This window comes from Papilio polytes, unplaced genomic scaffold, assembly GCF_000836215.1.
Source record: "Papilio polytes unplaced genomic scaffold, Ppol_1.0 DF821845.1, whole genome shotgun sequence".
NCBI classification, from domain to species: Eukaryota; Metazoa; Arthropoda; class Insecta; order Lepidoptera; family Papilionidae; genus Papilio; species Papilio polytes.
The window spans coordinates 409,187-427,945 of record NW_013527359.1 but is presented as its reverse complement, the minus strand read 5'-3'; the positions used below and the strand labels follow the sequence as shown (position 1 = coordinate 427,945).

Genomic DNA, 18,759 nt, shown 5'->3' with positions numbered 1-18,759 from the left:
AAATACACAATTTATTATTACCTGAAGTAAAAATCAATAGGTATTTGTGAATAGATTTACACTCAGAGCAATGTAATGAGCAGAGACATGGGCATAGCCAGGGACAACAACTACTGGCCTAGATCTCATCTCATGCCTATGAAATAAAGCTGTTTTCATTTAACATTATGATTTTAGATAGTTTTAGGCTGTATAAACATTTTTTTCATACATCATTATAGGTTTTAAATTTCTGTAATACCTGATATTATGATTGCTTCATCAACAAGCTCTTTGGACAGCAAAGTTCTGCCCACGCTTGGTAAATTGACTCCTTCTGTCACACCTCTTTTGATTTCTTCTCTGCTTGTTGGATTTTTAGGCTGTGAACAAGACAATTATTAAAAAAACTTCACAATATTGAAAAGACCCAGATATTCACCGTTCTGATATTTTTAACCTTTACATGTAAAAATTATCACAAATTATGAAGAGTTTATAAGTAATTAAGTTTTACATTGGTCATAACTTACAGGATATTTTAAGAGTGATAGGAATGTCTGTTTGTGCCTTCTTAATACAGCTTCAAATGTGTGCACAGCATATGGAGCTCCTCCACTTTCATGTGCCAAGTAACCCTCCACCACTGATACTAGTTCTTTGTATGGTGTCCAGAGATCTTCAATAGTAGTTCCTATGTAAAAATAAAATATTAAATATTGGACAAATTAAAACACAAATTGGCAAACATTTATACATAGAACTTTTATGTATGGAAAGTTATTGTAAGTAGTAAGTAATTGACTTATATCCGAACTCTACTAGTTTAAATTGCAAATACATATTGCCAAGGTATTCAACAAGGTGATACTATATGGTGTCAAATATATTGTTATTTCAAAGGAAATAGCATATATAATTGTGCAGTTATTATCCTTTTTGTTAAAGGTTACGATTCTAGTGGCCATTGTTTGTTTTAACTATTAAAATCAATGTGAAATTACAAAGCCGCCAAAATCTTAAGTATAGGTTAGAAATTAAAAACTTCTCTTACCTTCATTTATTATATTCATTTTGTGTTGCGGTTGGAATCCACAGTGATCAACAAATATTGATTATTTTATCACTAGGTACAGTAAAAATATATACTTATCAAATAAACCAGTTTATAAGCAATTGTTTTGAACTGAGATGTGACATTCTGATTCTGACAGTTTGTTCAAATTGCAATAGAAAATGAAAGTTCGGCGTTCCTTCTATTGTCTTTGGTTCTACGGTTATTTTTATTTTTACCGTTTCCGGTTTAAAAAAATGTAATAAGAAAGCCTGAATTTCATTCATTTAAACATCGTCGATTTCCTTCTATAAGCAATTTAATATGATTCGTCGTATAGAATACTTTCATAAAATAAAATAGACAATACTTTGCAGTGTTAAGAAGTACAATTTTATTTATTTAAAATAGAAAAAACATCGTGAAACATTCAGAAAGTCTTTAATACACATTGTTAGAAGACAATAACAGGTTTTATTACAAGAATAAAAGCAATTAAAAAAATACTCTCTACACATTGAATACACAATATAAGAAATATTTATACATTTATAAAGATTGTTTAATCTTTTCCAAGTATTCGATGCATTTATTTCTATAGAAAGTATTGTTGTAGAAGACTATGTTACTGAAGAAATCTTCGGAGTTGGTCACCTGAACCGGGAGGCAATTCAACACATCCTTCTTTTCATCCTTACGAATATTGTTGCATTCATCGTCAATATATTCCATGTACTTTAAACAATTTTTGTTAATCAACTTGCTAAGAATGATATTTCCGCAAGAAGTGAGTCCTGTCTTTTCAAAACACGCCTTTGAGAGAATATAGACAATACTAACATTGAAATGTGTCAATGTGTTGAAATTCTGCAATAAAATTGATTCACCATCCAGTAACTCCCGCATTCCATTCAGTAATGTCTTAAAACAATTCTTCTCATAAACATTGTAACTCTCCCTGTATTGGAACTCGGGTAGTGTAATAATTTTAGATGGTTCAGGTCCTAATAGACTAGGATCAATTTTTGGTTTAGCGGGTCTGTAGAGAATGATCTCTTTGAATTCCTCCTCAGCTAGAATCTGTTGGTAAAGTTTGTAGATAGGGACAAATATGAACTTTGAACTGTTTACTTTTAGCAAAGGTTTTCCATATGTGAAAACGACATCTATCTTTGAGGACTCCGCTCCAGTCATCCATTTAACTGGTTCTGTGATATGTATCATTGGGTTGGATAGAAGTTCAGCTTGAAGGAACATATTCAAATTTTTATGTTTTTCTTTTAATGACATCTTTGTGTACAGTTGTCGTTCGGTATACGAGCCTCTATGGTATCGTGGATTTGTGTTTATTTTATTTTCTTCATGTAGTGTGCCTTTTAAAAGTTCCTGATTGTTACTAATCGGTTTGAGATTGTATTTCCAAATAAACTCAGAAGCTACAATGGCCCTGATCTTTTTCATATCCCTGTGTAGAGCTATGTTCTTTTGCATGAGATATGCTTGGAGGTTATTGTTTATAACATGACATTGAATCGAGCAGAAGTAATATGCGCATTCTTCAATTTGCTTTAGAAATGATTCAGGTATTTTCTCAAGTGGGAACAATGATTTATTTGAATAGAGTTCTGTTCCAAATGCACTCTGTAATATTGGTATGTAAGGTTTCAGATCTAAACCTTTGTATTGCATGCAGATAGCATACACCTCAGAATTCCCTTGACGGGATGTTATTGGCTTATAAATGTTTACTTCTTTGAACAACTGATTAAGTAGATACAAAAGGTTCACTGTGGAATGTTCGAAAATAGTAAACAATTTGAAGATTAATGTTCCACCTGAAAATGAAAGGGAATTATTAAAAATTATTATCTTAACTGTGATAAATTTAACCAAATAAAGTCAAATATCATGGTGTCTTAATGTCATTGATGGTCTGCACAGTACCCTTCTGCTAAAATAAATGTGTGCTTCACAGCAGGCCACATGAAGTTAAGAGCTGCAAATATCTAAGGATTACTATACCTGGGCTTAATGCTTGTAGTGCTGTTATAATTTCACAGTAATGGAGCGGTGAAGTAACTTCTTCTTGGGCATCAGGTTTCTGGAGACAATCAATTGATCCATCGGCAGTTACTAGCAGCACCTGCACAATTATACAATTTATGACACATAATGATATATTCCTTTCAACTAAGTATAGATGAAAATTAAGATGTATTAACAAAGGTTACATTGTTAAATGGGTCTTACCTTGCCTAAGGACTTGGCTTTCTTGATAATAGCTTGTGAATTTTCCCAATGCATCAGATTGCCAGTGTTGTCAACACCAAAGTCCCAATTGTCTAAAGTGTGGAACATGAAGCGATCATCACTGATCATGTTTGATGATGAGTTGCCTTCATAATATGGATTCAGAGTATTTGCTACCCATTTCCACTGAAACAGTACAACTTATTATTACATAGAATCAAAATAAAGTTTCATTAAATTAATACTTTTAGTGTAAAAAAGTAATTACATCAATAGCCTGGTGATGTAGCTTTAAATAATGGTTTAATGATGTAATAAATGCACCGGGAGCTTCACAGAGATGTAATGACACCATTTTCATGTCCGAAATAGCCTCTGGTGGCACAATGTTGTATGTTGAAGCACACTCATAGAACTTAGTCCAGGCCTGCGTGAGAAATTCGGGGTTCACCAGGCATCTAAGCTTCCAGCAAACCTCGCCGGCAGGATTGCGTCGCCGAGTGTGACTACTCCATTCCTCAATGCTAAAGTCGTTCAGTTGACTCTTATGGAAGTTTAAACGACTTTTCAAATATTCCAAACCCTTTACTTTCCAAGGTGCATCAGTAAACCAAGTATCGCCAGGCGGCAATGTCCACTCACTGTTAAAGCGGAATTTAAACTTTTTATTAAACAAATCATTCAACTCGTCTTCAAACTCTTCGCCCCTGTACAACTTCTGCCTCGATTGCATTAAGAAATTTTCCATAGTCGGATACATATTTTAATATTACTGTAGTCAATTGCGTATTATTGTAGATAAATGTCGGTGATGTACTTTGAGAACATTTTCACTGAATTCGAAATAGGCTACGAGAATTACACAGTTAGCCGTTATACACAAATAATTCAAAGCCCAAATATAGCAAAATTACAATTCCTACACTTTTATGCTACATTCTTCTCAGGTTTACATTTCCAGAAATCAATTAAATGGTTCTCAATGTTTACAAAAGAAAGATGCTTGTCAAATTGTCAAAGTTTTGTGATGACAGCTAAAATTCAATAACTTAGAAATTGTTCGGAAATTGTAATTTACAAACCAACAAAATATTTTAAATTTTTTTGATACAACTAACAATGAAGTAGTTTGTCTTTTTTGAAAAACTTTTGCTAGGAGAAAGTAAGATACAGTGTAAAATAACAATTTAATTTTAATAATTTTAGAAAGCGGTTTCCATGTATCATTTGGCATTTGGCAATCTGTAGCAACTATTTGGCAACAATAAACAACTCAACAAAATCAACCACAAATAAACTTAACTTTTTGATCACTTTGACGTAAGAAAATTGTAATATCAATATTACAAACTTGGATGAAAGTAACTTAAAAATAATTAAATTACAATCAAATTACTCAAAAAGACGTTATCGGACTGGAGGGATACTGACATCGACGTTCTTCAATAAATGCTTACAAATAATTGCACAGAAAAGTACTTTGTGAACGTGACTTGACTGTTGACTCGACACTTGAAAACTTTACGGACTATAATGAGCACTTGGAACCAAATCGTACGACATGAAGAACGAAAGGAGGAAAAGCCTCCTCATTCCAGGATTTTTGTTGTTTGTGGCAAACAAATCAGAGAAGAAGACCTAAGGCCGTACTTTGAGCAATTTGGTACCATTGAAGATATATACATACCGAAGGACCGCACTTCAGGCGAATCCAAAGGCGTAGCTTACATTAAATTTAATAAAACTTCTTCAGCAGCTCTGGCCATTCAAGAACTGCATCTCAAAACCTTGAAAAGTGACTCAAAGCCTATTAAAGTGATGGTTGCTGTGAATAGAAATGACGCCAGCAGCTGCAGTGAGGATAGGTATACGCGGCTGTTTATTAAAGTCCACAGAGAGGCAACTGAAAGTGAAATAAAACAGCATTTCTTTAATTTTGGTCATGTGGAATCGGTTCATTTGCAAAAGGATAAATTAACTGAAACCAATAAGGGATTTGCCTATGTTCAATATAAAACATTTGTTGACGCTGCAAAGGCTTATGAAGAATGTGACAGGAAGTACAAACCTATGTTTGCAACTCCTAAGGAGGAATTAAAAAGAAGTAGGAATAGCTTGGAGATGGATAGCTATCATTCAAGTAATTCTCCATGTAGGGACAACTATATAGAACGCTATCATCAAAGAGATGACAGTAAGAGAGATATTCTAAATGGAGTAACATTAAATAAACCTTTTGATTTCAACAGAGTAAATGTTAAATGCTTCCCTGCTGTGCCTCAACGGTATATAGAACAATTGTTTAATATTGTACCTGGAATGAAAAATTGTCAATATGCCGTGGATACATATAATGGTGTGTGCAAGTCCAACATCACATATGAGGATAACAAAGCAGCTGCATTGGCTATAGACAAGCTTAATAATTTTGAATTTCCTTCTGGGGAAATATTAACAGTCTGGCCTGATAAGAATCCTTTGAATAAAGCTGCAGCAGAATTGAGTAGTATAGTCAATAATTTTAAAAATGCTATTGATGCTGGCTCTCCTAACTTAGTGCAACTAGCGGATGCGATAGCACAAGCATCCACTTTAATTAAAGTTGTTACTTGTACTTCTGAAATATCCGAGGAACATGAACATGATATGAATTACTGTAGCATCCCCCTCCCTCCGCCCCAACCTTTGGCAAACAATGCAAGCCGAGTGGTTCAAAGATGTTTTATAGTTTGTAGGCCTCAGCCTCCCCCTAGCTCTGTATTGAGAGATGTGTTCAGTAGATTTGGTGACCTTATACATGTCTCAACATTCCCCAATAAAATATTTGGTTTTGCAAAATATGCATCTATGAAATCGGCGCAGGCAGCCATAGAATGTTTAAATGGTGCGGTTGTATGTGGTATACGCTTAAAAGTTATGGAGGCTGATGAAAAGCCTACAAAGAGTGACGATCAAAGAATGAATGACGACGAACAAAATGATAACAGAGACAATGATATAGACAGAAAGAGAATAAGACTTGACGGTTCGGAATAACGAGACAAGCATGACGCGACCATAAGTACAGACAGCATAATATTTCTATTTAAATTACCTTATTGTTAATTTTAGTTTGTATTATATGACTATCTCTCACTCATTTTAATTAGTTTGTGTTGTATTATTTTTTATTTTCTATTTTTTACCAAATTACTATTTTGCTTTATTTGATGGCTTTTTTTATTTATTTTATATTTATTTTACTATAAAAATAAACAAGTAAAAGAATTGACTATTTTTAGATAATCCATTTATTGACATTCTCAGTGTTTACAATAACCTGATAAGTCTTAAAAATATTAATATTTTTATAATATTTATATTATTATGCTTGATTATAGGAATAATTAATTGCTAAGTTAGTACTTCTAACAGGGTTATACATTTAGAAGTCGTTTTCACCAAGTTAGATTAAAAGCTTTTCATTTAAATCTTATTAAATAAATTATTTCATGAAAAATAACTATTATACTTCCGGTACAAAATTGAAATAAAAACTTAGAAATTAAGCTATAGAAATAACTTGCTCATAGTAGACAGAATATTCAATTTCAAACCATTTTTGCTTATTTAATCATTATGAAAGGATAATAAGGGTCTAAATATCATCTTAACTTGATTATCAGGTTTGACAATTGGGAATAACATCAATCTTCTACACTCAGTCGAATCCTCATACAGCAAAATGAATCTTGAAAATGGCTTTGTAAGCACCGCTTTACTGTCTGATGACAAAATATGAATGTAATTTGGAGTTAAGCTTGGCCTTACAATCAAGATTCTGTTATTTAAATGTTGTTTTTGTCAGCCAATAAACTTGTTACTTTCCAGACATGTCTGCAAAGTTCAGTGTTTATTCTTTAAAAGATATGTTACTTCATTTATTCCATTAAGTAATTTGTTAATAGTTTCATCGTAACATAGAGCATTTGTCTGTTCGCTTCCTTTTTGATTATCTGTCCAATTTTTGTTGCATTCACTTATAGCTGTTTTGGTTTCTACCATCTAAAAAAACATAACATACATTAAGATACAGGAATACACACTATATAGGAGAATAGCCAGTTTAACATTCATAAAAGTCATACAAATAGTACAAAATCTTACTAAAAACATCAATGTGAAAGTTTAGATGAATGGATGTTTATTAGAAGGTATCTCTAGAGCAGTACACAGTATCTTGATGTAATTCGATAGATGTAGAGTTTAGAATACATAGGTTAATAAGTTTTTTTTAAATTCTGTGCGGGAAAAATCACCAGCAGCACCTAGTATAGTATAGTATATAGTATTTTACCTGAGTAAATGAATGAACATCTTCACACAGCTGTGCCAACTTTGCTTCCAATTCTGGGTTTCTGTTGTTAACATCTTTACTAAACTTTATGTTGGCCAAACTTTTAGCAAGTTGATCAAAATTTAATGCATATTCCTTTAGATCTAACTTTTCAAATTTTCCACAAAGGGTTTGTGATGGTGAACTTGTAACTTGCGTTCTCAGATTTTCAGCATAATTGTTCATAACCGCTATTACAGATTGCAGTTCCTCCTCAGAAGTTTGATGTTCGGACACATTTTCCATGTCCGACATAATCAAATTTGGAACACTCGCATCTAGAAATTCCGAAGTAATCGTATGTGTTACTTTATTCTGTTTATTATTGTTCACTTGTGAAACGTTTACTTTAGAGGCGGCATCAAACATAGTTCTGATCTCTTTCATAATTCTTTGAGATTCAGCAAGTTCGTGGTCTAAATTTTGGGTAATTTTTTGTAATTCGTCCAACTTGACCACATTTGGCAAATACTGAGAAAAAGCCATGGCATCCTCCTTGTAATTGTAACTCATTTTAGTATGGTTTTTAAAAGATGAAGTTTTATATATTATTTGAACCTTTCAGTGTAAATATCAATTCAGTTGGAACTGATCGACCGTTTTTGTTTTTACGTGTTCACCATCTACCTTAGATTTTTTAGCGGCGAGAAACAGGGAGTTGGTTAACTTCAAGAATTAGTTCATTACGATTCTACAAAGCTTTTCGCCGTTTTATTTTGCTTATTTGATGTGACGAAAGAATCAATAAATCAAGAGAAAATTAAAGAGGGCGACAGAGTATGCAAAGCCACAAATTGATTTGACGTTTTAAACCATAGATAACTCATTTAATCAAAGAGTATCAAACCGAATACTTCTGTTATGAAAAAAATGGGAAAGTAGTAGAGTAGTATGGTCACCCCGTGTACTATAATACCAACCGTTTACTATGATACTTCGAATGAAAAGCAGTTTTTAAAAATACCATTTTAAATAAATGTAAAAACAAGGTTACATAGTTTGCGCCTCTAATCTTCGTTAGCTGTAATATTAAAGTTAAACTTAAAATCATGATATGAATTCAAAAAAATAATTAGGAAATAAACACGAAAACAGCTTATGCATACTTTATTTAAACTTAACTTAAAAATATTAATAATGATGTCATAAGTTCTGTTTACTATATATTGTCGAAATCATCTCTCTGAAACAAATTAAATTGATTTCATTAGTGTGACAATTTTTTTATTGATGAATAATTTTGAACCTTAACATCCAGTGATGTTTGGGCTTGATATCCAATTTTCAAAAATAGCTACAAGAAATGAAAGAAGGCCGCATCTATGACTCATTAGTTTAAGCACCTGTTCTGTAGTCTACAGGTCTTGTGTTTGTATCCCACCATGATCCAATGTGAATTCCAATTTTCGAATTTCACATGTTGTGAAGGAAAATATTGTGCTGCAACCTGCACATATCGGCCCAGAAATTCACAGATATTTGTGCAACCTGCAGGCAGCATGGTTGACCAAAGTCAAGTCACTCCTGACTTAGGGTAAGCCCCCTCAGTGGCTGACGATGATATAAAAACAGTAATTATTTACTTAAAAATATACATACCATATCATTGTACTCCATAATATGTTTCTTAATTGCTGAAGAATCTACCCATGTGACAAAATCTTCCAATGCTCTTGTGACAAGAAAGGATGGGTTCTTTACAAGTTGGGCACCAACCCTCACATGACCTTGTTCTATCAATTTTGTTGCTTCCTTTAAATTCTCTGACATTTTATCTACAAAAAAGACTTATTTAGTATTTTATAAACTCCTGGTTTACAGTACTCTATCACTTAATACAATCACATTACAGCGATGGAAGGTATAAATACCTAGATTTAATTTCTTTTTATTAATAAAAACCTGTTAACTTACTTCGAAGCATGACAACAGGCAGTCTTCGCCGACAAAATGAACTGGCAGAGACACTTGAAGCTAGAGCTAAATCCCATCGCGTTGGTATAAGTCCCATTTGATACAACTTCTCTAAAAGACGTCCACTTGATATTGTTCTGAAGTTTGATCCTGCATCCAAATCTTTGATTTTATTGGCAATATTTCTTATATCCCTAGCGAGCACATTGTACCTAATAAAATAAAACTAGATTAAGTAAAGAGTTTAATAAATATAAAATTATTTAAATTGCTACACTATTTATTTGATCTTACAAAACAGTGTCTAGACAATGAACCTCAAACTGTTATTTTAAGTGTTACATAAACAGCTGCAATGACATAATTCAAGAAATTTCCAGATATGTCCCCAGAGTCACAAAAATCTTATAAAAACATGTTAAGTTTGTAGGAAAAAATGTTTTAATCCCTTGACTATATAGTCATATATATGTAATGAATATAACTTCAACAACACAGATGTTGATACATAAACAATAATTCATCTAAACTCTAAACTAATAAAAGTATAATATAGTAAACATAAAATGCATCTGAACTTAATTTATGTATGTCTTTAACAGACAAAGCATCCTAAATCTATCAGAGATTTTTTATCAGAATGTATATTTTAATATAATGACATTCTATATTATGACTGTGGTTTGGTAACTGAAACAATCAAGGTATAAAAGTTAAATTAATGTTTTGTAATGTATTAAAGCTTACATTGTATAGTCTTCACGCTTCTGTATGAAGTACTTTTTCATCACCTTCACTTCGTTTAAATTATTATCAACCTTCCATGATATAAAATCTACTTTTTTCAGTAACTTTTTCTCATGAAATTTTAGTGCCCGTACCATTTTTTACACAAACTGTATTTTATAATCGATGAATTAGGTACTAAGGTAATATAAGAAAAAAATGCAATACAACCAACTAAAATGCACTACAGTAGAATTATTTAAATAAACTTTAATAATGCACAAATAATAACCATAACAAACATGCGCACATTTCGTATGGCAGTTTTTTGACATTGACAAACAAGGGGCACCTACTACCTTTTTTAGTTGCCAGTAAACAAAACAATTCCTAACTTTTATGAAAATTCTTTAAACTATGTTGATAAAATAAAAGGAACCGTCAACTGAAGATGGAAGAGTCCTATGCGGTATTTAAATTTTTTTTTGCAACAATAACCTTAGTAAGTGCAATTTCTACTGTTTTATTTGATACATACATAGTATTGATAAAACTTTAGGTTATTGATACAGATGATGATGATGATGATGATTGAACCGTAAGTGACATCTCGCATTATTGATAGGTAATGTTTGGTATATTTATAAGTCGTTATAATCTGGGTAAATAAAAGTACTTATTTATAATTATTATTATTTTTGGGAATTTCAAAAACATAAAATAGGTGACATCAAACCTATAGCAGCTGCTTCTTCATTGGTTAAAATATGACGCTGTCGAAATGACATAGTTAGTTCATATATTTCCCGACTCTCAGAAGATCCTTGTCGAACTATACCATACATAAATCTTTGAAAGAAATATTGTATCCTTGCGTCTGGAGCATCGACACCGGGGCTAACGAGTTAACCACTCGACGTCAACCTACAATGTAGGTGGCATATTCACTTCAGACCAATGTGTGCTGCGCGTGCGCAGGAAATAGAATGCCATCTAACATCGCACCAAAGCAGGAATCCACAGAACCCTTTAAAATTAAACACATTAATGGACAACAATTCATCTTGCACTTTGAGAAAACTAAAGTGGCATAGTATGTAATTTCCATTTACCATAACATGTAAGAGATCATGAATCATATTGACATATTGTCCCTATGTCTATTCTCCAACGCTATAGCTATCCGTGTGATGGCTTCAGCTTGGGTGGTGGCAGCTTCAGACAAGCGCCTCAGAGCCTCTGCCTGCAGAAACATTGCCTCAGCACTTTTGGTGAACACACTGGCTCTATGCTCTTCAGCTCTTGCTCGTATCAGTTCAGCCTCTGCGCGTTTTTTCTCAACTTCAATCAACCATTTTGGGTAGAGATCTATAAAACACATTTCAGATAGCAGCTAAGTAATATAGGTATCAACAGTCTTCTTAGAATAATGGCCTGTTGACTAGACCTTTATTTTACCATGCTGATCTAAGGCAGCTTGGTAAAAAAAGACATTTGGAAATCTATGAAATAACAAAAGAAAAAAATAAAGATATTTTAACATACTATGTATAAGAGGTTCATTTGAATTTTGGTCAGAGTCTTCATTGTCTTCAAATTCATTATTTGAGTCTATACAATCAACTTTATCCCCGTCTGAAACAAAAGAAAAACCAATTAGAGAGTTGGAAATTATTAAACCAATGTACTGATTCTTTAGTCTAATAAATCTAATACTCAATAATACATAAACTAACAGTCACCCATTGATTGAAATTCATTAAGAAAATAACTTTACACTCTTCTTCTTTACATAAACTTAAAATTTGCAGTATTAAGAGATGCAAAATGTTTGCTTGATATATTGAGACTGTTTATTATAAAACAAATCAATTTTTTTAATTTACCTGAAAGTCTATCACTAGTTTCACTTTGAGCTTTACTGTACTCACTAAAACCATCTTGATAAGATTCTATCTTAACCTCTGGTGGTATTTGACTCTGGAACAGACTTAATGGGTTACTAATACAAGAGTCTACTGACAAGATAAATCTTATTCAGCCTTAAATTTTGATGTTTTGAGATTGCTTAACTTAAAATTAAGTGAAAAAACATCATAGTTACAGATATTGCATTGTTAGCGAATTCACTATTTCTTCTATCCTTCTTCTTCTCAAAATGAGCTTCCAGTATCACAAGAGCTCTTTTTTCCAGTTTACTTAATGGGCTTATATCTTTCTTTGACATTGACCCCTTTCTCTTATTTAATATGGTAAATTTGTTTTTTAGTTTATTCTTGAAATCACTCCAGTACTGAAAGAACAGCAAAGTTAGTTTCCACTTGTAATGTTAGAACGGTTATTTAGGTTTTTTGTAGTATTAAAAAAAAGAGTGCATTTTATATTTAATACAATAATTTTAAAGTTCTTAGATCGGTCTTATAGTGTCAGAGTTTTTAAGCAAATATTTGACCTTTATAAGCTATTTAACATACCATAGTCTTACAAACCTTACTCCATCCATCTGAAGTCTTCTTAGTGCCCGTTTGGCAGTTGTTCAAGGTTTTTGTTAACTCGTCCCACAAACGTTTCGATGTATCTCGAGCTTCTAAAGAACGGCAATTACCAGTGGCAAATTCAATATGTTGTCCCATGAAATCTAGTAGAGATTTTAACTGCTCTAAAGAGACGTGTTTTGACCGGCTTATATGTTCAGTCATTGTTATTTAGTAATAGAATAAAAGGAGCAAGCAATCACAGCAAAACAGAAATTAATTTATAGACCTACAAGGAGACAAGGACTCATTGTTCAAAATACGGAGTTTTCAAGATGACACTGTTAGTTCACCAAATTACAACTGTCATATGATACTTGTAAGTTGTAAGTATTATCTGACCCGTTGAGCAAGTCAAGTCAAACTGAAGTCAAACTACTAACTAAATCGGGATGCCATATGGAGTTGTCAGTTCAGGAGTCCAAATTTCAAACAAATAAAAGAAAACCTGTACGCCAATCGCATTTTTTTTGCGTTAATATGGTTTTACACGAAGCAACAAATAATATGGCTTTAATATGTGGGTAAAAAATTATTATTAATACTGACAAATATTTTAGAAGTAAATGTTTTTACTTCATAACATCACATCAATCACCTATTTTTCTACAAACAACGAAAGGATTGATATCTGGCAACTCTCACTAGATTTCAATTCTTTTTTGCGTGCAACAAGACTCTTATTCCCTTAGCATACGGTGTTATTTCCTTTATTTAACTGCAACATGTACAGATAGAACTCATTCCTGTTGTACGTAGTACTTATTACTTCTATGCGTTGATCTCAACTCTCAACGCGAAAATTGGTCAACAAAGCGTTTCAGTGCAGTGCACATGTACATTATGCATATGTCTAATTTTTTCTAAATATGTACCAATAATATCATGAAAATGCAATATAATATTTAGTTGTTAATAAATTCATCATTATTTGCCACACACTCAACAATTCGTATATGTTCAAATAAGCAAAGATATACATTGGGACTCATTTCTTATTTTGCTAACGTTAAATTAAATGAATGGCAACAAACAACACCTGTCTATCCTGCGCGAGTGTGCGCGGCGCGGAGAAAATTTAAGAAAAAATAAAAAAAGAAAAGAAATGGCAGTTACTAGAGAGAAAGAAAATTGTTCAAGAAAAATTAATGGAAATATACCTGCATTATCCCTCAATAGTGATAATATGTCGACATCGACGGACAGTGACGACGTAGCGGACCCGACATATGAAATTAGGAACATTCGTAGTATTATAAACGTGACCCGTGAAAACATTGATGCACTAAACGCGAAATTTGCTGGTTTTCAGCACCCGCCACCGTTGTATTTATCTGAATATCAGGAGTTGACGTTGAAGTTGCATAACTTAGAAGGGACTTTACGGGAATTGTTGTCCGAGTCGCCGGATAGGAGTGAAGAGTGTTCTTTACAGGATGACTCGAAGAAGTATGACACGCTTACGAGGCAGCCGAAGGTGTTCCTACGGGCGCACCTTCCTAACCAGCAGCGTACGAGTGTGCAGGTGAAGGAAGGTGTGACTCTGCGGAAGGCGCTTTCTAAGGCGCTTAAGCTACGTAATTTAACTTGTGAAATGTGCGAAGTGGTGAGGACAGGCAATAGCCAAGTGATTCCCTGGGATGTTGACATCACAATGATTGATGCTGTTGAGGTATGTGTTGAAGAATCTTAATAATTGCAATTCTACAAAGTGATCAGATAACCATAGTGAATATCTATTAAGGCTTAAATGTTGCAAAGTTAGATACTTTTTAATTGAACTCTATAAAAATATTTTATAATGTGAAAAATTGCATAAATATTGTCAATATAATTTTTCAGGAAACATAAGTATCCATTTCTGGTTCAAGTAATAATTTGTTTACTAATATTATATGTGTAATTATTTAGAGAGATGTTTGTCAGAATCTCCATGAAAAAGGCCAGCTATTGTAAGTTTTTTATGGGAAGGTTCTTGCCATCTCTCTCATACACCTTGAATTAAAGAGACATCAATAGTGTTCATATACCGGTGTCTTGCCATTTGTAATGTATAGTAATAGAGACAATTTGTATCAGGTAACAGTCCGTACATTGGACAAGCTGCCGATAATGTCCCACATGTCACATCAGTTTACAAGGAAGACATTCTTCACACTGGCATTCTGCGAGTGCTGCAGACGGTTGCTATTTAATGGCTTCTACTGCTCGCAGTGCAATTTCAAGTTCCACCAGCGCTGTGCAGACAAAGTGCCCAGCATATGTCACCAGGTATAAAGATAAAAGTTTATAATTTTGTTGTGAGTTAATTTTTTTTTATTATTTGTTACGCTAGTGCTTGACCACAATCCCACCTGAAGGAGGTGACGATGCAATTGAATTATATTTATTAAACTGTCCCCTCCTCTATTGGTTAAAGGTTGCATTTATTTCACTATTTTGATGAATTCAGTTGGCAGTGTTTGTTACCTTATACTATAAAAAAAATGTCATGTGAATCATGGGTTACATTTTTGTTTATTGTGTAATACTCTGCAATGCAAATCTTAATGTTCTTAATACATCTGATAATAAAATAAATGCAAAAGTTAAGATAGATGGATGTTAGAGTTTGTTGCCAAAATGGCTGAATGGATCTCTAAGAAATTTATCATAGATGTGGAGGATAGTCTGGAAAAACATGTTGGATGCTCACTTTTGTTTTGCTTACTTCCACATGAATGGAATTGCGGGCGAAAGCTAGTGTGATATAAATTAATTTTATAATGTGCACTATTATCTACTGTTTAGATATTATAGTTCCAATATATTATTGTATTGTAGATGCGTGTAACAGACACGTACTATGCGGCGCTGCTGGCTCAGAACCCGGAGACGCAGGCGGGCATCCTACACTACCCCTCCCACTTTGGATACCATCACATGATGAACAGACCTGACCAGAGCAAGTTAGTGCAACTCATTACTTTAACAACTAGAAATAACCAAACTCACTAATATTGTACATTAAAGATATTTACAGCATTATACTTTACCGTAATTAACATAAATGCATTTTTAAAGCTACCTATTTTTTTAAAAACTTGTGCATAAACACATAATATAGCCTATGGTTACTAAGCGACAACATAGCTTTTTTGTCATAAACAAACTTTTGCAGTCAGCCTAGTAATTTTTAAATTATTAAAATACATATAATAATCCAAAAAACCAACCTTTCCTCTTTATAACATTAGTATGGATTACGCAAGTGGACAATTATATAGCCATAATGATTGCTATGTGCAGGTCTATCGCTAAGAAGTTGAAGGAATTTGACACTCATTGGTGAATATTCTCACTGTAGACTTATGTTATTAGCACTGTTTGTATTCATTAATTATAAAAAAAATGCTTTTATAGCTTTTAATTGCATTATGACCAACAACGAAATTTAAAAAAATATTGCATTGTCTATTGGCTTTAATGCTTTAATTTGTTTTTAATAGTAATAAAGTAAATAAGTGAATACTACCAATGTTTTGGTTAACTCATGTGTTGTTTCAAATGTTTGCAGGTCTCAACACCCTCGCTCATTGAACCAGCAGGACCGCTCCAACTCGGCCCCCAATGTCTGCATTAACATGGTGCAGCGTCCCATCACCCTCGCTGAACACCAGAGGAAAAACAATCAGGTCTGCCAAGTTTTATAATATTGAACTAGCTGTTTAAACTTTACTGTAGAAGTATTTATTTGGCAATAACAAAAGTTTTCATATTTTTATATCACTGTCATGTTCTTGTAGGATGTTGATAGTCTAGGCGTAAACTTAAATTGTGATCCGAAGGTCCGATTTTTAAAACCCATCATGCGTTTTATCGATTTTTATTTGTACATTTATCCAACATTCATATTGAGAGTAAATTTTGTGTTGCAGCACATATCATACTTACTAATATTATAAATGCGAGGGTTTAGATGGATGGATGGATAGACGGATGGATGGATGTTTGTTAGAGTCTGTAGCCTAAACAACTAAACAGATATCTATGAAATTTGGTATAGATGTAGAGGACATTCTGGAAGAACACATAGGGTACTTATTTTTATATTTTTTTAATTCGACTGGCGAAAGCTAGTCTGTAAATAAATTCAAAGATCAGTGAAGTCAACCTGCAGTAGGTCACTGTTGACTATGGTCTTAGCTTAGGATAGGCTCCAAGTCCCTCTGTGGGAATATGTAGTGAGCCGATGACTGCTTATAGCAGTAATTATTGTATAGCTGTGAAATGTTTAAGTATTTCCTTGTATTTGTACAGACTAACAACTCGCCACAGTCAAACAAATATCTGACATCGGGCAGACATAACAAGGAGGATAAGGACAAGGGTGCAGAGCAGCACAGTCACAGCACACAGGTAAGTAACTCTAATAGTAGCCGTGTTAAGTCTATTTTTATTTCCTCTAATTTATTATCTGTTCGGTCTAGACTCGTTTATAATATGCCTTCTGAAATATGTCGACTTAGGTTATGTTGCGTTTTGATTTGTTCATATGAATTTGAATTGATATTTGATTATTTAGTTATGGGGGCACTTTGCCCTTCTCTTCTCCTAGCCAGACTCTTTGTTATCCTTTAACAAAACTTGTTGTATTTCGGCTCCTGATATAGAGCATTTTAATTCAGCAGCCATTGCTCCAAAATGAGCGTCAATGAATAAAAAAGATAAAAATAGTTCTTTCTTATTCTAGTTGTAAAAAGTTAAAATTATAATATACTAATATTATATATACGAAAGTTGGCATTGATGTAGAGTATAGTCTAAAAGAAAAAATAGACTACATATGTTTTTTTAAAGTCCATGCAGACGGAGGAGCAAAGCTAGTTGAAAATAATTATAATAATAATGAACTACCTTTCATTGTTTTTGCGGTTGAGTAATATATAAAAATAGTCGATGTATTTAATAAGTATTAAAGTAAGTAAGTGTAAGTGTTGTGCGCAGGCGTCGCCGACGGGCACGCTGCGGCCGCGGCGGGCGCGCGCGCGCTCCGCGGACGAGTCGTGGAAGCACGCGCTGTCGCCGCGCGAGAGCTACGACGACTGGGTCATACATGCAGACGAGATACTCATCGGACCACGTATCGGTATACAACTAATACACATCCCATACATACATAGTTATAAGGAGAAAATCTCTAGTCAGACGGGTAGAACGAATTTCACGTCCTTTCCCTATCATGATCATTCTTTAGCTACCACATTCTCTGGAAGTTATTGGAGAAGGCTGATAGCTTTTATCGTAAGCTCGTAGTTTTTGTTAATCGTAACATCCAAAGTTCACTGGTTCAAATCCGACTCGAAGGACCATGTTTAGAGAGTCGACTGATTATTATTTGGTTTGTAATAAAATCGGAGTCGGAAAAGCACAGTTTATTCATATAGCAGTATAGAGAATGATACACGCTTTTTTACATTTTGTCCTTTATGTTGGTGTTGCAACAAAAACATTATTTTTTTTTGTTTTTTCTATTCAATTTTAACATATTGTTTGACTTATTTATATCATCTGGAGGGTCTTGGTCATATTGCCTTGGGAATTTTTTGAGTAGGGTTATTTTTAAAAACATTGTATATATTGTGGTGCAGGTTCGGGCAGCTTCGGGACAGTGTACAAGGCGCACTGGCACGGGCCCGTCGCAGTCAAGACGCTCAACGTGAAGACACCCACTCCAGCGCAGCTGCAGGCATTCAAAAATGAGGTCACATACTTGTATTTATCTAATCATCTTGTATTTATTTTACATTGCCTGATTACTTAAAATTATTCAAAGGTACTATCGGGGAATCTAGCGGTGTATCATTTTAATCGTAATAATTATTTAAATGTTTTCTTTTGCATTGAGACAAATAATAACTTTTAAATGTATTTGTACAAAAGGTTGG

General features: G+C 33.4%; 7 protein-coding genes across 7 annotated transcripts; 2 read left to right on the top strand and 5 right to left on the bottom strand.

Annotated features, from left to right (window-relative positions):
• Positions 1-224: 224 nt before the first annotated feature.
• LOC106107752 (nuclear pore complex protein Nup205) lies at positions 225-1,191 on the bottom strand. The gene is made up of 3 exons (XM_013288753.1): positions 1,034-1,191; positions 513-673; positions 225-362 (listed from the first exon to the last, which is right to left on the bottom strand). The coding sequence occupies exons 1-3, from the start codon at positions 1,050-1,052 to the stop codon at positions 225-227; spliced, it is 318 nt and encodes a 105-aa protein (XP_013144207.1). The 5' UTR covers positions 1,053-1,191.
• A 266-nt stretch (positions 1,192-1,457) lies between these two features.
• Positions 1,458-4,302, bottom strand: LOC106108117 (cap-specific mRNA (nucleoside-2'-O-)-methyltransferase 2). Its single transcript, XM_013289204.1, has 4 exons — positions 3,552-4,302; positions 3,284-3,469; positions 3,056-3,176; positions 1,458-2,868 (listed from the first exon to the last, which is right to left on the bottom strand). Exons 1-4 carry the CDS (start codon positions 4,041-4,043, stop codon positions 1,583-1,585), a joined length of 2,085 nt encoding a protein of 694 aa, XP_013144658.1. The 5' UTR covers positions 4,044-4,302; the 3' UTR covers positions 1,458-1,582.
• Positions 4,303-4,570: 268 nt separating this feature from the next.
• Positions 4,571-6,505, top strand: LOC106108044 (RNA-binding protein 45). The gene has a single exon (XM_013289121.1). The coding sequence runs from the start codon at positions 4,817-4,819 to the stop codon at positions 6,317-6,319; it is 1,503 nt and encodes a 500-aa protein (XP_013144575.1). The 5' UTR covers positions 4,571-4,816; the 3' UTR covers positions 6,320-6,505.
• A 618-nt stretch (positions 6,506-7,123) lies between these two features.
• Positions 7,124-8,519, bottom strand: LOC106108046. The gene is made up of 2 exons (XM_013289123.1): positions 7,620-8,519; positions 7,124-7,327 (listed from the first exon to the last, which is right to left on the bottom strand). Exons 1-2 carry the CDS (start codon positions 8,169-8,171, stop codon positions 7,169-7,171), a joined length of 711 nt encoding a protein of 236 aa, XP_013144577.1. The 5' UTR covers positions 8,172-8,519; the 3' UTR covers positions 7,124-7,168.
• A 211-nt stretch (positions 8,520-8,730) lies between these two features.
• LOC106108047 (U3 small nucleolar ribonucleoprotein protein IMP3) lies at positions 8,731-10,639 on the bottom strand. Its single transcript, XM_013289124.1, has 4 exons — positions 10,320-10,639; positions 9,573-9,784; positions 9,258-9,433; positions 8,731-8,841 (listed from the first exon to the last, which is right to left on the bottom strand). Exons 1-4 carry the CDS (start codon positions 10,454-10,456, stop codon positions 8,818-8,820), a joined length of 549 nt encoding a protein of 182 aa, XP_013144578.1. The 5' UTR covers positions 10,457-10,639; the 3' UTR covers positions 8,731-8,817.
• A 338-nt stretch (positions 10,640-10,977) lies between these two features.
• Positions 10,978-13,293, bottom strand: LOC106108127. The gene is made up of 6 exons (XM_013289216.1): positions 12,788-13,293; positions 12,403-12,591; positions 12,185-12,278; positions 11,844-11,933; positions 11,411-11,666; positions 10,978-11,325 (listed from the first exon to the last, which is right to left on the bottom strand). Exons 1-5 carry the CDS (start codon positions 12,995-12,997, stop codon positions 11,434-11,436), a joined length of 816 nt encoding a protein of 271 aa, XP_013144670.1. The 5' UTR covers positions 12,998-13,293; the 3' UTR covers positions 10,978-11,325; positions 11,411-11,433.
• Positions 13,294-13,805: 512 nt separating this feature from the next.
• Positions 13,806-18,650, top strand: LOC106108126 (raf homolog serine/threonine-protein kinase phl). The gene is made up of 7 exons (XM_013289215.1): positions 13,806-14,504; positions 14,912-15,103; positions 15,656-15,780; positions 16,389-16,506; positions 17,132-17,230; positions 17,819-17,960; positions 18,463-18,650. The coding sequence occupies exons 1-7, from the start codon at positions 13,851-13,853 to the stop codon at positions 18,633-18,635; spliced, it is 1,503 nt and encodes a 500-aa protein (XP_013144669.1). The 5' UTR covers positions 13,806-13,850; the 3' UTR covers positions 18,636-18,650.
• The last annotated feature ends 109 nt before the right edge of the window (positions 18,651-18,759 follow it).